The 21,451-nt window shown below is 50.3% G+C and overlaps 1 protein-coding gene across 2 annotated transcripts in view; it reads left to right on the top strand.

Annotated features, from left to right (window-relative positions):
• The window catches only part of LOC133353957 (FERM, ARHGEF and pleckstrin domain-containing protein 1-like), a 104,607-nt gene that overhangs the window by 20,872 nt on the left and 62,284 nt on the right, over nucleotides 1-21,451 (top strand). For both annotated transcript variants that reach the window (XM_061570491.1, XM_061570490.1), the window contains exons 2-4: nucleotides 2,045-2,270; nucleotides 18,837-18,947; nucleotides 20,559-20,601. In XM_061570491.1, the coding sequence (XP_061426475.1) occupies nucleotides 2,097-2,270; nucleotides 18,837-18,947; nucleotides 20,559-20,601 (328 nt within the window). In that variant the 5' untranslated portion in view covers nucleotides 2,045-2,096. The remainder of the gene's footprint in view (nucleotides 1-2,044; nucleotides 2,271-18,836; nucleotides 18,948-20,558; nucleotides 20,602-21,451) is intronic.

Below are 21,451 nucleotides of genomic sequence, written 5' to 3'. Positions count from 1 at the left end.
TGGGTGGGGGCATGGTTGCCAACTTCGTGGTTTTGTTTGCCAGGTCAAAGCTACTTTTTCTGGGATTCCCATGGTAACAAAATGTTGTCGAAGCGACGACCCCGATCGTCGCGCTCCAAAGCACGTGTACCAACGTTAAGCCATCGCTTGCATGTTCATTGGGCACTGACAAATCGAGCCACTTTGTGGTACGAGGACATTGTGTGGCTTTAGAAGCGATTCCACCTGTGTCTCAATGATCCTGAATCGCCTCTTCCAAGACGTCTTTCCAGTTTCGAAAAGCAGGACAGCTACAGCAACCTCCTGGAGTGGCGCACCTCCGGAGTTACTTTCCGCCAGCAGTGGAGTGAAGCGAGCAATTACAGGGCTGCTCCTCTAGCTCCTAACTTATCATTCAAAGGTTCCTCCTTTGAATGACCGCGTTTCAAGACGCCGCACCCGAGGAGACGCTTGCCCATCATCGGGGTATTTTGTTTTTATTTGAGGAGGGAATGATGGGTGTAATTCCAGTCTAAAAATGCAATGGTATTCTTTAAAAGCTCTGCTCACACTTTACCTTCGGGCGTTTGCCTTGTGTTACACCCCACTTCACCTCGGAAACGTAATCTTGCCTGCGGTTTGCAATTCGTACACCCCGCTGTCACGGAGCAGCGCAGAAGCGTGTGTATGTGTGTATGCTGAGCTTCGTTCACACCCTAAGTAGCCAAACCGTGCTAATTGGAGGTGCGGGGGGGAAGGTCAACAACTGGTGTGGCAGCGTTTACGTAAGCAAGTTTTCCCTGTGACCAAATCATCCGGGATAAACCCGACCTCGTCAGAGCTCGCAAGCTAAGCCGGCTTGAGCCTGGCGAACCTCGTTCAGATTGGGCGACCGCCCTTCACGAGCAGGTGTTAAAGGCTCCGGGGCTGCGTGATGGACGGTAAAGGGCAGAGCAGCACAACTGGACTGTACTTCCATGTTCCCCCCGACTTCATCAATCGGGCACGATGGACCAACGTGGCGAACGACGGCCAAATAATGCTCACGGAGCGCACGGGCGTGGGGGGGGGAGGCCGTCATCCAGCAGCGGATTGCACAAAACGAACTGGGCTGTAAATGTTTGTGCCGCGTATGAGCGGACGTGAACGAGCATGGGCACGTCCACTCCCCTGTCGTTTAGAGAGCCGGGGCTTCATTCCAGCCAGGGTCCGTCCGAGACGGCGGCTAGGAAAATATTTCCGCGCCCGGCACACCACATCCAGATTGTGATCCGGCTGCGTGGCTACTCCAGGGCGCCACGGTGGCTAGGAGATGTTAACTACCTCGCCCGGTATACAGGAGTTCGTGGATTCGATCCCGACCCTGATGCCTGTTGTATATTTGGAGTTTGCGTGTCTCTCTCTCATCATCATCACGGTTGCTAGGAGATGTTAACTACCTCGCCTGGTATACAGCAGGTCGTGGGTTCGATCCCGACCCTGACGCCTGCTGCTGTATATTTGGAGTTTGCGTGTCTCTCATCATCATCACGGTGGCTAGGAGATGTTAACTACCTCGCCAGGTATACAGGAGGACGTGGGTTCGATCCCGATCCCAACCCTGACGCCTGTTGTATATTTGGAGTTTGTGTGTCTCCCTCCCCGTGATCGTGTGGAATTTTATCCGGGTCTTCAGATTTTTCCGTCCACAATTAGAATCAAGGCGCGTTTAGAGTGTTTGACTGCTAGAAATTTCCGCATGATGATAAGCCACTTGGTTGAGCTATCATCTGTGGCCAGGTCACTTCCGAAAAAGAGCTACATAGCTCAAGGGTCCTTCCCGGGTAAAATAAAAAGTTTCGTTCAGCACTAATGACGGTGACGGCGAATTCACATTTGGAGTCTCTCCTCTCGAGTGCGCACAACCTGTGAGGATGTTGTCGTCCCCTCATTCTCTTCATCTGGCCCACAGCTCTCGCGAGGTTCGCCTGCGAGCGACAGACAAACCCGAAATGATTCCACGAGAAAAGTCAGGCCCTGATCGTGCGCGCGTCCGCCCCTTCCCCCTCTGCTCGTCGTGCCGCAGGATCTCACCCAGACCTCGCCCGCTTCATCGGTGCGTCCCGACGGCCGCGCCAATGGGGGAGATCGAGGGCACGTACCGGCGCGTGGACCCGGCCGAAGCGGCCAGGGGGAAGCCCACGCCGGTCCGAGCCACGCGGTCGGACGAGTCGGCCGCGGAGGCCCACGGGAACCTGCTGCCCATCACCGTGCACCTCCTGGATGACACGGAGAAGATCTTCGACGTGCCGGTGAGTACCCGTCCCCCCGGCGTGCCAAAGCGACGGTCTCGCCGCTGGATGATACTGCTGGGTGGGGACCGCGAACGGGGGGGGGGGGGGGGGGGGGGGTTGTTTGAAAATATTTAGCCCAGACCGGTCAGTGCCCCGGGGTAGCTTTGTTGCTGGTCGTGTCCGGGAATCGATGCCGGGCCACCAGGCTTCATTGCATAGCGTGCGGGCCGCCATGCTGTCACTCTACCGCAAGCCAAATTTTAGTCGAGGTTTGTAAAGCTTTAACAAAGATAAGAAAATCGCGATTATTTAGTATTCATCCCTGTCAAGCCCTTATCAGTGCCCTACCTTATTACAGACCAATTCAGACCTTATTGGTCACCCTGTGCCCCTAATGAATCTCAACGTTCATCCTACGAAGTCCCATTACAAGGGGGAAACACAAACGAATAAAACACGCAACACACAGTCGGCTGTTTTAGCAGGCAGACGTGTCACTACACGAGGTGACAACCTTGGTTTTCTGGTCAGTGCCACTGTTGTCTTTTCCATAATCTGTTATCACCGAAATAAGAATTGGGATCTACGGATGAAATGCGCCACTTTGTAAACGTAAATGGTCATTGCGTGCAAACGTACTCGTGTGCGAGCGTCCGGATTTATCCGCTTGTTATAGACGGACGTTCAGTTATCGTAGAAGCATTTTTCCTCTTCTCGGGTTACCTAAAGGTATCTTTAGCCGATTTAATGTGTTTACAAATTCTAATTCTAACTTTAACTGGCATGCGAACAATTCTAAACATAACCGGTGTCCCAACGTGGGTTTCTTCTTTTCAATGCACACATTCACTTGCGTGTGTGCGCGCGCCTTCCTGCCGCTCGAACAGTTGCTCCTACACGTGAGATGTAGGCGCGTGCATGGATAGGGTGATCACCTTGTCCCAACAGCAATTGGCAATGATGATGATGATGATGTATGCACGTGTGTTGAACTTCTTTTCGCACCTTAAGTAGCAAACCGTGCTAATCGGAGGTGCCGGGGGAAGAACAACAAACTAAACATAGTGATAAAGAAGTGAGTTTTTCATCTAGCAAGAATTCGTTTTCAATTGATGGGTGGGGGTGCATGGTTGATGATGGGGTGCAGCGTGTAGGTTGGGGATAGAACTTGGCAGGAAGCCGTTATGAGATTTAATCAGGAAGAGGTGGAGGCTGTGATGGTCAGGGGCCGGTGCGCAGGATGGAGGAGGGCAGATCGCCGACACTGGCATGAAAGTGGCACCCAGAGGTTGGAGACTCGGGTTAAGACCCAAAGCCAGATGGTGGGATACTCATAGCAGACATTGTGGGGTTCTGCACTGGATCTAGCAGAAGGAAGGAAGCGATGGCTAGGTGCGCTGGCATCAACGGAATTGGTGGCGATGACCTCTTGACGACCTCTCGGTGCCCCCCCCCCCCCCCCCCCCCCCCCAGTCACCCTTGCCGCGTGCTACGCTTGCATCTGGCTTTCGCAGTTGTCAGGTGCAGCAGATTGGGAGGCAATCCCGGGCGACCTGTGTGCGCCATTAGCTCGAGGCAAGCTCGCAATCCAGCGCTGATGATTATAATTGCCGCAGTCCTCCTTGCAAGTAAATCCCAGGCGGTTGTGGGGGGAAAAAAATGATCTTCCCCGTTTTTTCATTGTCCGAGCCCATCTGCCGTTACGTAGCGACGGTCGTGTGAAGGTCCTGTTCTTACCCAGTGATTCCTGACAACACTTGCACCTACGCCTACCCTGGCATCATTCCTGTTGACTGGATAGAAGCTGTGGGTAACCCAGAACCTTGTCACCATTACGTGGAAAGACCTGTGACCGTACTTCACCACGCTGGTCCAGTGTGGTTGAATGCACATGACGGGCACGGCATGAGGAGGCCTTCATCCAGCAGCGGATTGTCAAAAGGGGCCCATACATCATAATACATTTCTATTTTTTTTCGAAACAGATTTTGGCTCGGCACTTCCACGTAAAGTCTATCGGCAGCAATGACAACATCGGGCAGTTTCGTGCGCTTAACTGCACTGCTTTGGTGACCACGAAAAACAAAACCCCATTAAGACCACACCCAGAGAAAAATCCCCCAAGAGCGAGTTGAGCGACGCTGCCGTTACAGCCCCCGAGTGGTGTCTGCACACGACCCTCACCGCGTTCGTCTCCCCACCCCCAGAGGTCGCAAACGGGTTTTGATTCCTTACCCGTACCCGTACCCGGCCGGGTACGGGTACTCGTTCCCTACCCGTACCCTACCCGAAATGAGTGACAAACGGCTACTCACCGGTGACTCACGGCCTACCCGTACCCGGCCGCACCAGGGTCGCAAACGGGTACCCGTACCCGTACCCGTACCTGGCCGGGTACAGGTAGCCGGGTATCGGGTACCCGGTTGCGACCTCTGCCCACCCCGCATTGACCCTGCCCAAGCCACCAGAGGGAGTTGCTTTTCTCGTGTTGTTCCTGGCCCGTTCAATGTGGGGGTGGGTCAAGGTCACGGCACGGGCAGACGCACGCGTCTCAGAGGCGCAGCGATGGGAAGGGTGCACGGATTGGGGAACGAGCGCGGAGGTCAGGACACCAACAACTTAGCCGTCGGGAAAAGTTCATGCTGGGCTTGGGTCAGGGACGCGTCGTCTGACGAGACTGGATGATGGCCGGTGGGCGGTGACTAACGATGGCGTGGCCGCGAAAATGGGGAAGATGCACGCGGGCACGTCCGGCGCGGAGATGGAGCGGTGAAAACGGCTCGTGTGTTTGGAGCTCATCAGCATCATCACGATCAATGGGCAGATAGCCCCCCGTAGGTGTCCGCTGCACATTTTCGTCGGTTGTTTCCACTTTCATCTGGGAACTAGATGGATTGTTAGATCGTGAGACGGTGAGAGATAGCGGATGGCTTGGGGGGAGGCCTTCACCCAGTAGTGGATAGATCATGGCTACTAATAATGATGACGATGAGTGCCCTTAGAGTTACAGTGGTAATGGTCATGTCCTTGTTGTGCCAGGAGTTGAGTCGGTTTGTCGCATGTTACGCACGCTAGAGTCAAGGACGACATTAGCCTTCAGCAATAAAAAACTTTGTAAAGTTATGGCCAGCAGTGAATCTCTCAATTGGATGAACAGAGCCCAGCTCAGACTAGACGTGCCTATTCGCGGCTTCTGCTGGAGGGACATGATAAATGTGGAGACTATTTTCCAGCCTGCGGTTTTCTCCTCGGTGTTAAAGATAAAAAAAAAGTCAAAGTCAGAGGTGCGGCCTTGCTGTGACTTGCTCACGCGCGAAACTCTTGGTATATAAAAATACACATTTCTGTTTAAAGATTCGTGAGGAATGAAACCTCAAAAAAAGCACGCTAATTTTTTTGACGAAAATGTCACAGAGAGTATATGTAGATGCATGTATGCTAAGATATCACATTGACGCGCGAAGGATTACTTGAATAAAATGAAGTTACCAAGGAAAATGAGGAAAACTCGTGTTGGGAGAGCCCTGCAGAGGGTAACATGGCCTTCTCTTCCACACTGGCCTCTGACAATCTTGGCAACGACAGGGTTACCCCACACTTTACCCCACCGCACGAGACCTGGCCGATCGAAATAAACTCGCCCCCATCCCCCTTGTTTCAACAGCCGCGGCGCCGAGAGGTCGAACGAACTACTACCCAAGTGCCCCCCTTACAATTTTACACGTATATATTATAGAACGTATTATATTATATGACGTATACCTACTATAATCACCCATGAATGTCCTTAACGCTCGTGACGTCACTCCACATGGAGCACCCTCCCCTAATTAATAATCATGAGCAAGTGATGTCACTCCACATCGAACAGCCCCCCTCATTAATAATGATGAGCGGGTGACGTCACTCCACATGGGGGGGGGGGGGGGCGAGGCGCCTCCTCCCCCCTCCTCAGCGTCAACTCACAACCCTCACTACAAAGGCAGAACCCTCACGTCACGTGATCTACGTAACGCTATTGAGACATCGAAGTAAAAAGGACGTCACGATGAACAAGGGATTATAACCTTTAAATGAAATAGCTCTGTGTCACCGCGCCCTTACGAGTTACACACGCACTGATGCAATGAATATATCACGTCGCGGTCTGCTTTTCGCTTGCAAGTTTCAGATTTACTGCAATACACCCGTCCTTGGACGGGCAAAAGGCAAGCCTATTTTATAACCACTGCCGAGGTGTATCCCTGGGATCGGGCGGATGTGTGCGCGTGTGTGCGCGTTTGTCTGTGTGTACGCGACGAACCCGGCGACCCGAGTTCTATTCCCGCTCACGGCCACCTCTCTGCTGATCTTGGGCCTCCCCTAGGTCGACTCAGCCTCAAGTGAGTACCTAGTGCGATGTGTAAAAACATCGCCGCTGGGGAGACAAAGGCGGCCGGGTGTGGTGCTGGCCCACCCACCCCCTCGTGTGCTGTGCCGGCCTTTATAGGTACTCGCTAAAAGCACTTGCCCCTACGGTCTGTTCAGGCTATACAGGGGAGCTTTGTCTTGTTGCTCTGTGGCGACACTGTAAATAAAGGGGCCCTTCAGTGTCGGGACCTCAAGTTACAGCATTTGTTAGCCCCAGCTTTACTTGGCGCACGAAAGTCTGTTTTCTTGCACTCTTATTTCACCTCGTGATTTATTTTCAGTGTACGGCAATGTAGAATTGCATTGGCTTCACTTTGAGAGGTGGGAAGAGTTGACGCGCGGACGACTGAACATCGGCACGTTCATCGGAATCGGAATGTTTGATTATACCTGAGGAATCCGATGAGCTGTAAAGCTCTTTCACAGTGGGCTTGGGCAATGTCCGACGGTTAGATACGATGACCGATTGGTTGCAGCCCAAGGATGGAACGCGCCCGAGAGCACCTTCACCGCGGAGGAGATGGAGCAATGAAATCGGCTCCCGGGGAGGATTGTTGTAGCTCGCCATCGTAAGAGAAACCGGCGATGGCTTTAAGAGGGGGGGGGCCTTCATCCAGCAGTGGATTGAACACGGCTGATTGATGACGACGACGATGAGTAGTGCGTTTGGCAGTCCCTTGCTAAGGGCAGGACATTTATTTGAAGCCACGCTGGGTGATGGCATGCAACCAGTGGAGCTCTTTCAGTAGCCGATAAGAGAGCTTCTTCTGTGCCGATGGCTCTTGGCGTTCATTTGTGAATGATTGCGAGCGACGGATTACGCGATGCCTCCCGGAAGGGTCGCCTTGTGACAAACGTTCGCTGTGCAGTTGTTGTTGTTGTGGTGGGAGGGGTGGGGGGGGAGGAAGGGAGGAGCCCCCCCCCCCCCCCCCGAGGAATAACGTGCACATTGGAAGTGTCGTCACGCAAATTCATCCACACTCGTTCACTGAAGCGGCGAGACTCCTGCGGCCATCGGGGCAATGCCAGTGCGGAGGAGGAGATGATGATGTTGGGCGGCCACGTGTGTAATTTAAAACTGTGCCCGCAGCTCCAAGCAAGAATCCCAATCATTTCTAGGGGTCAGTGCCCTCTCCTCCTCCTCCTACCTGTGGTGGAGTGTAGTCTAAACTCGCCAGAGATTGAATAAGTCAGGGGTGGGGAACGTCCGGCCCGCGGGCCGTGTAAGGCCCGCGAAATCATTTGGCAGTTCCAGCAATCACATTAGGGTTGAGTTAATTAAAATGTTTGACCGAGTATAACAGGCTAATCTTTAAGTTGATAATTTTGTATGGCCCGCGAATGATGTTACAAATGTCCAAATGGCCCTTGGCAGAGAAAAAGGTTCACCCCACCCCTGGTGAAAGTTGATGCTGGCCGCGTGCGGGATCACCCTTTAGAGAACGCCCCTCGGAGCAGAACGGTCGCGGACTGCTGGCAGCACCCAGGCACCGTGCCGAGAGAGGAGAGAGGTGGACAACAACACGGAACGCCTTCGGATTCGAGCGTGGAGGTCGGGCCTGCAGGGCCCTTCTCCAAAGGATAGAACAAACTTTGTTCTGGAAATAGTAAAATGAAACGCAATTATCCGCACGGACAAAAAAAAGTGTTCCGATCGAGCTACTCCACGAGTTCTCGTAACAAATCACGACAGGATGAGAGAGAGAAAACAACGAAGAGCAGTGCGTGAAAGAGACAGTGTGTGTGTGTGTGTGAGGTGGTGCAGCGGTTAGCGCACTGCACTTCGAACCCGGCCGCCTGAGTTTGATTTCCGCTCACAGCAACACACTGTCTGTGAGGGCCCGGCCCAGCGCGTGCTCTCGGTTTGCTCATGCGATTACGCTTGTGTGTGTTTTTTCATTCTTTCAGTTTGTTTCCCACCCCCCCCTCTCAGTATGTGCGGTTCCAATTCCGAATTGTAGCGTTCGCTTTACAGAACGGTTAAGTTCCAGCAGCTCTCCGATGCATTGTCAGGTCGTATGTAGGTTGAATTTATTTCGCTCAGTATGCAGCCAACTGTGGTAGTCGGAGGTGTGGGGTAAGGACAACAAACTAAACACTAAAAATTGTGCTAAAGAAATGAGTTTTCGATTTGGTTATTAAAGTGCATAGTTCCAATAGCTTTCTAATATCGAAAGGAAGAGCGTTCCAGACGGCCAGAGAAGTGCATCTGAAAGCACGTGATGCGGTGATCGTCTTTGTTCGATGGCTCGCTAAAAGTCGCTGCGTGGTTGACCGGAGTTCGCGTGATGATTTTTATGCTCCTTGACGAGATCGCTCCACGTCCTGGCAGCTTTTTCAATCGGTTCCCGGACAAAAAAAAGAGGCGGAATGTGGGACATTGCGCCGAACAGCGTGCGAGACGACCCAGAAACGCACTGGACAGCTGTGTACGGCGCAACTGCAAAAATATGCGTATATCTATTAATGCCATAATTTCCTGACTGCCCATTCAAATTAAGTGTCGAAATGTTTTCTGGCATTCCAAATTCTCCCCCCCGCTCTAGTGGTGACAGGTAAACTGATAATTGAACGTATCTTTTGTGTGTCCGTCGGGGAGTGTTTCTGTAATTTATTTGTTGTCGTATTTTTGCCTCATTTAAATAACAATACGTAATAAGTGCACAGTTACGCACGATGGGGTATTTTTTTTTAAGATCTTAAGGATATTTGGTGTGTGTGCCTCCCAAAAGGATGAATTAATAATTTTGCAGCAGCTCCCGGAGCCCGATTGTCTGGCCAATTAGTGAGTGGGCATCTGCACTATTAATTCACCACAAACCTCTCTGTCCGTATCCACTGGGGTATTTGCGACTGCAATTTATAATTGAGAGCATCGCTCAACCGCTCGGGTGGAAAGAAAAAAACCCAATATGACAATACATTTTTTGACGCCAATTTAAGTATGATGATGATTATGACGACGATGCAAAACCATTACAAAATCCGCGCGACACGGAAACGAGGCGACCGGTATAAGAATCCATCTGCCCGGCTGCGATCGCCAGCGTTGCCAAGCAATCGCATTTAATATCCGTGTTTATTAAATGGGGTTCGCATGCAGGCGTAACACGCATCGTCCTCATTGACTACCCCCCCCCCCCCACAGTGCACCCGCGCTCCACACACCCACCCCTGCTCCCCCGTCCGTCTGTCGCTCGCGGTCGAACCTCGCGAGAGCTGTGGGCCAGATGAAGAGATTGAGGGGATGACAACGTCCTCACTGGTTGTGCGCACGCGAGAGGAGAGACTCCAAATGTGAATTCGCAGTCACCGTCGTTAGTGCTGAACGAAACATTTTTATTTTACCCGGTATGGACCCCTGAGCTACGTAGCTCTTTTTTAAATCCTTTATATTAAGTTCACTTGCTTGCTTGCTTGCGCGCTTACGACCGTGCACATCTTTCGGTCGTTTTTTAACCCACTTCCCGTGATCCAATCGAGCTGACATTTTGCACACAGACTCGTTGTGCGTGACAATTTATTTTCGTGAAAAAAAAAATTCCAAAATTTTCCACTTTTTAGGAAAAAAAACAATTTCATATTTAATTTAAAATACCAATGTGATAAAAATGAAACTCTTACTCAAGAAAAACAGAAATGAATAATAAAATAAAACCGATGCCACGCATATAAAGGATTTATAGTGAAAAACTTAGTTTTTACGGGTTAATTTTTTTAGAAGTGACCTGGCCACGGATGGTAGCTCAGCCAAGTGGCTTATGATCATGCGGAAATTTCTAGCAGGAACCAAATAATCTAAACGCACGTTGATTCTAAATGTGGAGGTGAAAACCCGGAGGACCCGGAGAAAAATCTACGTGACCCGCGAAGAGAACGTGCAAACTTCAAATAATTAGGCGTCGGGGTCTGGATCGAACCCACGACCTCCTGCACAGCAGACGAGCTTTTTTTTACGAGGAGTCATGTTTGCATGGACCACAATACCTGCAGTCATAATGCAAACAAAAAACACAACTCTGATAATGTATGCACGGTCCTTGAAGTTGATTGGTCCACACCCGAGACAGCTTTCCTTAGAGCCTAGTCTCACATGGGTTGGACCAGATCACGCCAAAAGGCGCACAACTCAAAGACAATGCACCATCAGAGTATGAGAGCTCGGGGTAAGCATTTACACCATTGGCACCTCATTTGCCAGTAAAAAATATGATAATTGTTTTTTTACCCTTTTATCTGGTGTCAGTTTTGTTGCCAGATAAAAGGGTAAAAAAACAATTATCATATTTTTTACTGGCAAATGAGGTACCAATGGAGCAGGCGAGGTAGTTAACATCTCGCTACCACGGCGCCCCATTACTTCATCATCATCATCACATGAGCTGATATCGGCACTCTCAATATCGATGAGGTCTCCCCAAGCCACCGCCATCTCTCGCAGGCACGCGATGCAACAATGCATGAAGCGTCTGCACACGAGCTGATTTTGATCGCTCCATCTCGGCGATGGACGTACCTCTGGGAGGCGTTCCCTCCCTTGGCTGCCACTCCGTCGTTAATCTCGACCGTGGGTCAATCGTCACTTCTAGCCGTTCGCTGCCCAAGCCCACTTAGGCTTCTGAACAGTCAGAATGATAATAGCCCTTCTCGGTGAAGAGGCAAGGAATTCATCTTCTTGGTTCTTTCGGTAAAGTTACGTAGAAGGGAAGTAATAAAATAATAAAAATAAAACATATTTTATTATGTTTTATTTTTATTACTTTATTACTTCCCTTCTACGTGACTTTACCGAAAGAACCAAGAAGATGAATCCCTGCAGTCACGAAAGCTTTAAATCGAAAAAGGTAAGGAGTTGGTAAAACATTCCAGGAGAGCATCTTTTAGCAAAATATGTTCGTGGATTTTATGAGGCTCCCCTGAATAAACGATGTTATTCATCATCGTCATCAGCCATGGTCGATCCACTGCTGGACGAAGCCCCCCCCCCCCAATGCCTTTGCAAACTCTCCCTGGTCCCACGATGCACCATCTGATCTCATCGCTCCATCTCTCCGGCAGACGTACTCCAGGGCGCACGCTCCCCTCCCTCAGCTGGCACTCTGTTGTTATTCTTGGTTCTTTCGGTAAAGTCACGTAGAAGGGAAATAATAAAATAATATAAATACAAAACAATAAAAATTCTCACGACGTTTCGACTGCAACACAAGCAATCATCATCAGGTGTGAAATCCACTTTTTAAAAAAATTCTTGCTGTGGATTTCACACCTGATGATGATTGCTTGTGTTGCAGTCGAAGCGTCGTGAGAATTGTTATTGTTTTATATAAATATTATTTTATTATTTCCTTTCTACGTGACTTTACCGAAAGAACCAAGAATATGAATCCCTGCAGTCACGAAAACTTTAAATCAAAATTTATAACTGTTGTTATTACAGTAATATCGATAATAACGTAAACAAAAATTCCCTCGCCATCTTGCCCTACAAATACTGTCCAAAGCTTGAGTTGGAAGGAAAGCGACCCAAAAAAGAAATGCAAGCAGTAAAGATGTTGCCAGCGTTGTTCACGGCCGATTGCACAGTCCGATGTTTGCGAGAGCTGGCGTGCCAGATGGCAAAAGGACTCCTAATTATGTCCGCCCGTTTAAAGGAACAATGTTTCATCGTGAGCATGTGACCCGGTGGGTAGTGCGATGGGGATTATCCTTGGCGTTAACGCTGGGCTTAGGTCCAAACTCCATAACTGCTTTAATTAATAAATAATATATATTTATACAGGTGTCCCTTGATTTACGAAAGGGATGCGTTCATGAATGCATCTCTTTCATATGGCTTTTCCCATTGATTACATTTTCGGACAGTCATTCAAACTCTGCTCCGAACCTGAACACATACACCTATATCACTTTTTACAATACGAAAAGAATGATCACGAACGTAAATATGAAATCTTCTTGGTTCTTTCGGTAAAGTCACGTAGAAGGGAAGTAATAAAATAATAAAAATAAAACATAATCAAATAATTCTCACGACGTTTCGGCCACAACGCAAGCAGCCGTCCTCAGGTGTAGAATGAAACACCACCAAGCTTGGAGCGTATATTTAAGCTGGGTTATTACTTCCCTTCTAAGTGACTTTACCGAAATAACCAAGAAGATGAATCCCTGCAGTCACGAAAGCTTTAAATCGTAAATATGAAAACTTTCGAATAATAATTAATCGAAAGCAAAAATAGTTAACTTTTTCCGGTGGAGTAGCCAAAAAGATCTGCCGGCATGTTGGGATGGCTGGACAGGTGATGTCGACACGTCGCGCTTCAGGGACGCTGTCGAGGATGGATGACGCGGCCTCATGGGTGGCTCCTCGTTTGACGGTCTCGCGGCGCGTGCCGCAGCGCCAACTCGCAGACGTGGAGATTTGATTTCGTAAATCGAAAAGGGTCCATAATCGCGTTAACGCAAAGATGTCGTAAACCGAGGGGCGTCCCTCTATTACCGTATCGGATAAACATCCAAAAGCCTTTTTGTTAGTCGATGAAGGCCCGTGTCACAGTCATGTGGCTTGTTTGACCCCGCCTCACCGTGCGAGCCAACATCTGGCAGTTCAGCCATGGTGGAAGTAAGCCAGAATATGCTGATGAAACGCCGTGTGTAGAAACCGGTGCAGATTTGAACCAACGCAGCCAAACATATTCACTCCCAGAAAGCCTTGTGGTTTGCAGGAAGTGTTTAAAAAAAAAAGGCTTTTATTTTCTGCACGGACGGACAGATGCATCTGTCGGCGTTATTTATTTTGTTGCTGATATTCTCCACATTGACGCCAATTATTATTTTCTCTTGCTGTGTGTGTGAGGATCCCTCGGCTGCCATGGACGTGTCATACGTGCCATGTGCATTAACCTCACGCCCAAACGAGTGTGTCGTAAAAAATACAAATATCGCTAATTAAATATTTCACCTGGATATAATCTCTCCGGGATGTAACTTCTCATTTGGAAGGGTGTCCGAGGTGTTAATTAACACGCAGGAGACACGTCGTGACAACGCGTACAAACATTTTAAAATATATAACCAATACGTTTATACAGTAAATATCACACCCAGTCGAACACATCTATAAATACATCTAATCACAACGCACGAGTGAAAACCGCCGGTTTTCGTGCAGAATAATGTTCTCTCGCCGTCGCATTCTCAAAATGTGTTGCGGCGCGAGCGTGGCGGTAACCGAAGGGTTAAGCGAGTCGAGGATGACGGCACGTTTCGGTTTGCCTCGGAGATGCATGTGTCCCGTCGAGGACCGTGGGCCCTCATTTGATACTTGCCATCTCATTCGCTTTGCTTTCTCTCATTTATTTCGCGTCGGTCTCTCGCTGCCGTGCGTGACGTGGTCCCTGCCGCCAAACTTTCAACGCTCCGACCGTGCGCTGTCTCAGATGGACTTTCTGTTGAACCGCCTCCGCCGCTCCTCAATGGGATGTTTGTCTCGGTGGCGCCTGCCGTAATGGATTGGAATTCGCCTCCCCCTTCCCTTCCCATCATCAACCCCTCACTCCCATTCCACCCCTAACTCCCGCTCACAATCCACAAGCACGGCGGCCCCGGCTTTAGGGGAAGGGGGGGGGGGTACTTGAATAACGCTCCGCAGAGGTTTGCGGACTGGAGAGAGAGCGGGTGAGCGAGAGAGGGTGGCACAATCGCGGCCCTGTGTCCCACAAACAGCCATCGCTATTCTGGAGCCTGGAAACGCGTCTAAAAATACGGCGATTGCCGAGGTGCAATGTGCAGTTTCGAATAGGGCCCTGTCCTGTTTTTTTTCTCTCCAGGATCTCGCCCTCTCGTCGAGCCAGCTGCAATCCTGGGAAATGTGTGTAACTCTTCCCGGAGCGTCAATAGTCCCAGTTTTTGTGATGATAATTAATCGCTCGGGACAGTCCATTTAAATGAAGTTCTCCTTTTCTGGTACTGTGAGATATTCTTCTTCTCCTTCCCATGTGTGCTGATACTTTGTTCCTTAGGGGTGGCGACCCGAGTTTGCGAGCACTGAATCGTGCAGCCTTCGGCCTACTGGTTTTATTGACAGAAAGATGAGTGTCTGTTTAGTTTCCGATTTAGGAATTTGATAAGCATTAGAGGCCGGACTTTCCTTCAAAAAGCACATTCGTCAACTCAATATCGGTTCTTAAGTTTGTGAAGCATCGATCGAAGAGTGAGTTTAACAATCTTTGCCTTTTTTATATTCAACATGTAATGGGTTCATGTAACCCCAAACTCATTTCAAATTGAAAATTCATTTCTTTAGAACTGCTTTTTTGTGTTTAGTTTGTTGTCCTTTCCCCGCACCTCTGATTAGCACGCTTGACTACGTACAGTGCCAAAGAAGTTCTACGTACACACATCCAACCCCTCCAGCCACTGGAGGCCCCGCTATGTTCACAACAGTATAACGACAACAACAAAAATTGTTATTTCTTCAACCGAAACCAAAAAAATCACCAGGCTGCATTGAAGCGGGGCGAGTCCCCTACGCTTCCTGCAGTTTCATCTTGCCATGAGCTCAAAGCAAAGCCCTGAGTAGAGATAGCAACATGTGCTTTTGGTCAAACCCTTATAACTTAAACTGGGTCACAAAAAATAAAACCACAGCCCGCAGGGGGAGCGTTCCGTTTGTGTTTTTTTGTTCTGATGTGGCCACTCCAGATGCCGTTTCCTCCAGGAGACTTTATTTTTTCCCAACGGTTTGAAGAACGCTCTCTTCAAGTGATTCACAGGCCATGCCGTCTCGTTTCCACGGGAACGCGGGACCGGCTTTTGCCAAGATTATTCCGGCGCCCAGCGGGGTGCCAGACGGCCCGCGATGCTAACCAGAAGTTCGCGATGCTTAAGCCAGCACTGGTCGAGGGACGTTTTGCGTTTCAGCAACCCGCTTGTCTTGCTCGTGTGCGATCGCTCAACTAGAGGGAGCTCTAAAAGTCCCCTCTAGAGAGAGGGTGTTTGGCCTACTCTTCCACGCTAGACCACTAGTCTTGGAAGAAGAGGTGGAAGTACCCACACTTTCCTCGACCGCATGCGTGCGACTAACCTGCCGATCGACTTTAAATGCGGTTGTATCCCTTTGTACCGTTGGGTGGATTAAGAAAGTTGTGCCATGTTGTCAGCTGGACTGCAAGTGCAGGATGTTTGCTACACAGTGGCAGCATGCTTGCTCACATTTGTTTCATCGGGTTGTGTGCACGTACGTTTGAACTTTTTTCGCGCTGTACGTCGCCAACCGTGCTAATCGGAGGGGCAGGTGAAGGACAACACCATTGTAAACATCTGAGAAGACGCAGCAGATTCTCGTGAAATATATTTCTTGTTTCCCTGCCCCCACATTCTGGTATTGTTTACTGTGGCAGTTAACGTTTTGTTTTCAACAAAACAAGCTTTGTTAAGTATCGTTTTAGCGAGCCGTGTATTTATTTTTTCAGGGCGTGTTGCCAAATAGGTTACATTAAGAGCCCGATTCACTTGTGAGATCGTGTTCATTTCGGTTAAAATTTGGCAAAAACATGCAAATTGCTCCATAACGGAACAGTGTTGCCTGTCCATGAAATATTTGTTTATTAAGCACAGTTCCTACACAAGAGCAAGTGGACGTGAATTCCCACTCAAAGGAGTATTGGTGCGATGGGTATTCTAGAATTGATAGCCCTGAGCCAGCGGCGGAAATTGCACATTTCTATGGCAGGGGCGAGTCTCTCCGTTGAACAACCCTTGCCGTTGACTTCGCCAAAATTGATACTCGTTGGAAGGCCGTTGAAGAAATAAGCAACAACAAAAAATTCACAATCCTTGGCATCAGGTTCAATCTGCCACATGGCCTTGCGTGAGCCTTAATAGACCACTAAAACGTGCAACCCCCGGCAGAGCCGATCATCGTTATTACCATACCGTTATTACCATATCTCTATTATCATATGGTAATTTGTGCATGTGCTTAGGGGTAGTCACGGTGAAGGAGGGCCTGCTGAGTCGTACGGCAATGCAATGTGTTAGCGGTTGTTGGCACGTCCTCGTGGGAGCGTGCCGCAAAGGACCTTTGGCGCGGCTGCGATTAAATGCGAACATCTCCAATTAGAGCAAAAAGCAATTTTCGGCCGTCTTTCTCGCGGTATCGGCGGCACGACATGGGGGCATCGCAGTATTCCGGTCCGGGTCCCGTTATTTAGTTTTTTTCTGTTCCCAGCCCTTGGTCTAGAGCAAGACTCGTAAGCCAGACCATGTGCCGTGCTGTGGGCGGGGGTGTGGAGGTGTATTTTGGTATGTTTGCACAGACGGGGGGGGGGGGGGGGGGGCTATCGGATGCGGCAGTGGGCTATCTTTGCTCCGTCGTATAGGCCAGGTCTGGTTAATTTCAAGGGCACGTGCCAAATGCTGGCGCGTGCCCCATCATTTCGTCGGGCGGATGGTGCCATTGTTTGACTGAACGAGTCTCTTGGGGGCTTCATAACTACATTCTCAAAAGAACGTAAAAAAATGCCACGGATGGCACGCAGACTCAGAGCTGGTTGAACGCTCCCTCGTTGAGGATGCTTCTTTGAACCGGGAACAATATCGTTTCTCCGTTAACCACTTCCCCTCCCCTACCCCCCAATCCCCCCAATCGGCTTTCTGCAATCGACTGGATTCGTCGTCCGAACGTGAACGAGTTTGACCGCTGCGACGCGATTTGGGTGAATGCCGTCGTCTGAAATAACTGCAGAGGCTGGGGGGGGGGGGGGGGGGGGGGCGCTTCCTTTGGAGAGAGGCACACTGTCTGTCATAGTCAGAGGAGAAGAGGATGGCTTCGAGTGTGGTGGGGTAAATTGTAGGTATTCCCACCTCTTCCAAACGCGTCTGGTCAGTATGGAGGAGCTCCCTCGACTGGAGGTGCTTCCACCAGCAGTGGTGTTAGCAAGCAATTGCAGGGCTGTGCCTTCATAGTTTTTTTCGATTTAAAGCTTTTGTGACTGCAGGGATTCATCTTCTTGGTTCTTTCGGTAAAGTCACGTAGAAGGGAAGTAATAAAATAATAAAAATAAAACATAATAAAATAATTCTCACGACGTTTCGGCCACAACGCAAGCAGCCGTCCTCAGGTGAAGAAACACGGCCCGCGCAGCGGCGGTGTGACGTCACCGTCCGCTCAGCCAATGAGCGCATACGTCACCTCCGCGAACCGACAGCTGGCAGTGTGAGGTACGGCGCCTCCGATTGGCCGATTGTTGACACGTGCCCACCTAGCGAGGCAGCTGCACGGGCCGTTAGCTCCCATTGCGATGTGCTCTGGGCTCACAGGCCGTTCAATAGAAAAGCGCCCAGCCCATCAAACGCAACCTCCGGTCTGACGCGGAACCGGTCGGTGGAACTCCCCCACACAGGCAGGGATCGATCGTCCTAAGTAAACGCGCCGTAGGCCACGTTTATGCGCGCACGACTACTCCGTCCCCGGGAGGGGGGCTTGTTTGATGTAACGATTATTGATTGGATATTGGTTATTGGTCGTAACGGTGCCTCTGACTAAACCACCTGTAATACGCATGTCACATCTCGGAAGCTAAGCAGGGTCGGGTCGCATGCACGGCCGCTACTCGCAAGACGCGTCGCAGGCTGCCGCGTGGCTGCGTTGTGGGCAGCTCGACGCAGGCTAAATGAGTTGACTGTACTTCTATGGCCCCGCTTCCCTTGCCCCCACGTTTACGCTCCCCGCCTTCACCAACCTGCACTGATTTGCTGTGACTGCTTTACGCAGTGATTTATCCAGCAGTGGTTTTACAAAGAGCTGTACACGTGCATGAATTCCATAGGACACTAATTCACATTCACTCTCTCCAGTACTTTGTTCATCCTGCAGCCGATCCATCCTCTCTGGGGGGGGTCCATAAAATGAGCACCACTTTGTGGACAAGTCAACGGCTGTTGTCCGGAAGATAGAATCGCGCCCGCCGTGAGAACGTGGAATTTCCCGCCATTGCCTCGGGGGACTGTGAACAGGAGATGAGCGATCATTTGAGCGGTGCGGGGGGGGGACAATAGCTCCGTTCGTTTTGCTTTGTCGTTGAAATTTCGACTTGTGAGGTTTTTTTTGTGGAACTCGCCCGCTCGTTGACCGGCTTGAACATTCTCCTTTTTCCTCCTCCCCTCCCCAAACAGCCCAAGGCAGAGGGCATTGCCCTTCTCACCACCGTCTACAAGTACCTCAACCTCGTCGAGAGCGATTACTTCGGACTGGAGTTGGAGCCCTACCCCAAGTGCGGATTCACGGTTCGTACCGAGCCGGGACGTTTTCGCCTTTCGCGTATCGCGTCCATCGAGCAGGTCGAGGACTCGGTGACACCCCAGGGTTGAGTCTCATTTGCTTTTATATTCCCAATCGAGTGATTTTCAGGTAATTTTTCGAACGCGGCAAATTTTCTCCCTCGGCGCCACGTCTGGACCGTGCCGAAGAGCAGAACCGATTACGTCGGGGGATCTTTTATCGTCTACCGTGATGAAGAGGGCGCTTGTTTATTGTGGTTCTTACACACTGCAGTGTTAATCAGGGCGGTCGCAGGATTGGAACGGCGAACCCCCGCATCGCTCTCCTGTTCGGGCGCTGGGCCGTGCCACTGATGATGATGATGATGACGACTGACGAATACAGGAGGAGGAAGTTGCGATAGTTTGACCGGGCCTCTGAAACACCAGAGGGATTTCCCAGCCCCATCCTGTGGCTGAACTTCTTTCGCACCGTACGTAGCCAACCGCGCACCAATCGGAGGCGCAGTGTGGAGGGGATGAGCAAGAGAGACGTCTGTCGGCCGAGGAGCAGCTGGGCGACAAATAAAGCGGCCGGGATGGGGAGATGAGGGGAAAACGTTGTGCAGATGACTAAAGATGACCAAAAACCGCGAGACATTGAGAGGGTTGATTGCCAAAGCATCGCAAAGTCTCTCACAACCCCCACGGTTAAGAGACCGATGGTGCGGTTGAACATCGTCGTCGTCATCATCAACATCATCACTGTTTCATCCACTGCTTGATGGAGGCCTCCCCAAGTCGTTGCCACCTCTCAATCCTGCGATGTATCAATCCAACTGGCACCTGTGGAACCAGCTGATCTCATCATCGCCTATCTCCTCCGAGGAAGTCCTCTCCACATGGGTTCCACTCCCGACGATGATGACGACGATGCTGCTGCTTATTGTTACTTTTTTAAAGCCCCCTTTCAAGGAACGATAGTAGTTTCAGCTCCAAAGGCTTTTATCCGTCGATTTAAAAAGTGTCATCTTGTCAACGTCACCGTGCGGTCCTCGTGAGCCTTGATGCACAGGTGGACATTCCACACGACAAAAGTGGTGCCTTCCTCAGTTGAAAAACAGGTCTTAGAGTCGCGGCTCTAAGACCTGTTCTTCACCTGAGGACGGCTGCTTGCTTTGTGGCCGAAACGTCGTGAGAATTATTTTACAATGTTTTATTTTTATTATTTTATTATTTCCCTTCTACGTGACTTTACCGAAAGAACCAAGAAGATGAATCCCTGCAGTCACGAAAGCCTTAAATCGAAATTTAAGAGTGGTGCCTGTAAGACGACCAATGTTGACTCCCACAAAATGATTAACGTTTTATTTCCCCATCCCCCCCCTGAGGCTGAAGAAGGAATCATAAAAGAAACAAAACAATTACGGAGACACTCTACGTCGAAATTCATTTAGCCGCAGCGGGATGCCCAATTTCAAGTTGCCTGTTTATGCAGACCACCCTTTGGCAAAACGGGTTTGGCGGTAGAAACCCACGAGCTTGATGGGATCACCCTGAATGCACCCGACGATGTGTGACGTCGTGCTCGCGGTCCCCTGTTGTGCCCCCCCCCTTCCCCCTCCCTTGTCTCTCCAGGTTTGGCTCGATTCCCAGAAGCCCATCGCCAAGCAAGTAAAGAGTAAGTAGACGGCCGTGGCATCACCTCCCTCCCCCCCCGAGCACCGCAGTCCGGAAAACGCAACGCTCCGTGGGTGTAGCTATTGGTCAGGTGGGGGGCCCACAGGCCAAGTGGGGGGCCCACTGGTCAGGTGGGGGGCCCACAGGTCAGAGGGGTCAAGAGTCGCCAGATATGTCAAGAAGGGGCCAATTGGCTAGAGGGGGGTGAGGGGCCCATTTAATTTCTTGCGGCAGGGCCCACACCAACCGCGTTAGGCCGCTGACATCCGCTCTGAGTGAGTGGCACTGAGCAGCCCTTGTAAACGATGCGTTGATCCATTGATTGAAATTGTTTCTTTGCGCTCACGGTGCACGCGTGAGGTCGCCGTGTCGGTGAGAATCGTGGTGCGTTGATTGACGTACGACAGGTGGTGGATTTCACGTGTGCTTTGTTCACGATCGTGAAATACCTTGTTAAAGGCCCTGTGCTCGTGCTCGTCAATGTTATTGTTTTATATCGCTCGTTTTTGTTGCTGATGCTGTGCTCGCGCAGCCCCCCCCAACGGATCTCCCGTGCCGTGCAAAATTGCCCGGGCTAATTGTTAAACGGGACCAATCGTGTAACAAATTCAATCGACTCGAATTCATAATTTGAGCCGGAACAGTCCAGAATGCGTTTCTAGGAATTAGTTTTTGACGTGGCACATCCATCTCGCTCGATTTTTGCTCTCACGATACTGCAGTGATTTTTTTTTTTCATAAACCCGCTTGCAAGATATTTTGGAATGCAGGGTCACTATTATATAATTGTCAAGGATGGGCGTTACCTTGTGATCAATTGGTCGTGCCTGTCGCCGGTAATTCCTACTCCA

This window comes from Lethenteron reissneri, chromosome 45 (genome assembly GCF_015708825.2).
Source record: "Lethenteron reissneri isolate LAM-NWPU_2019-01 chromosome 45, ASM1570882v1, whole genome shotgun sequence".
In the NCBI taxonomy this organism is placed as follows: domain Eukaryota; kingdom Metazoa; phylum Chordata; class Hyperoartia; order Petromyzontiformes; family Petromyzontidae; genus Lethenteron; species Lethenteron reissneri.
This window is presented reverse-complemented; position numbering and strand designations above follow the sequence as displayed.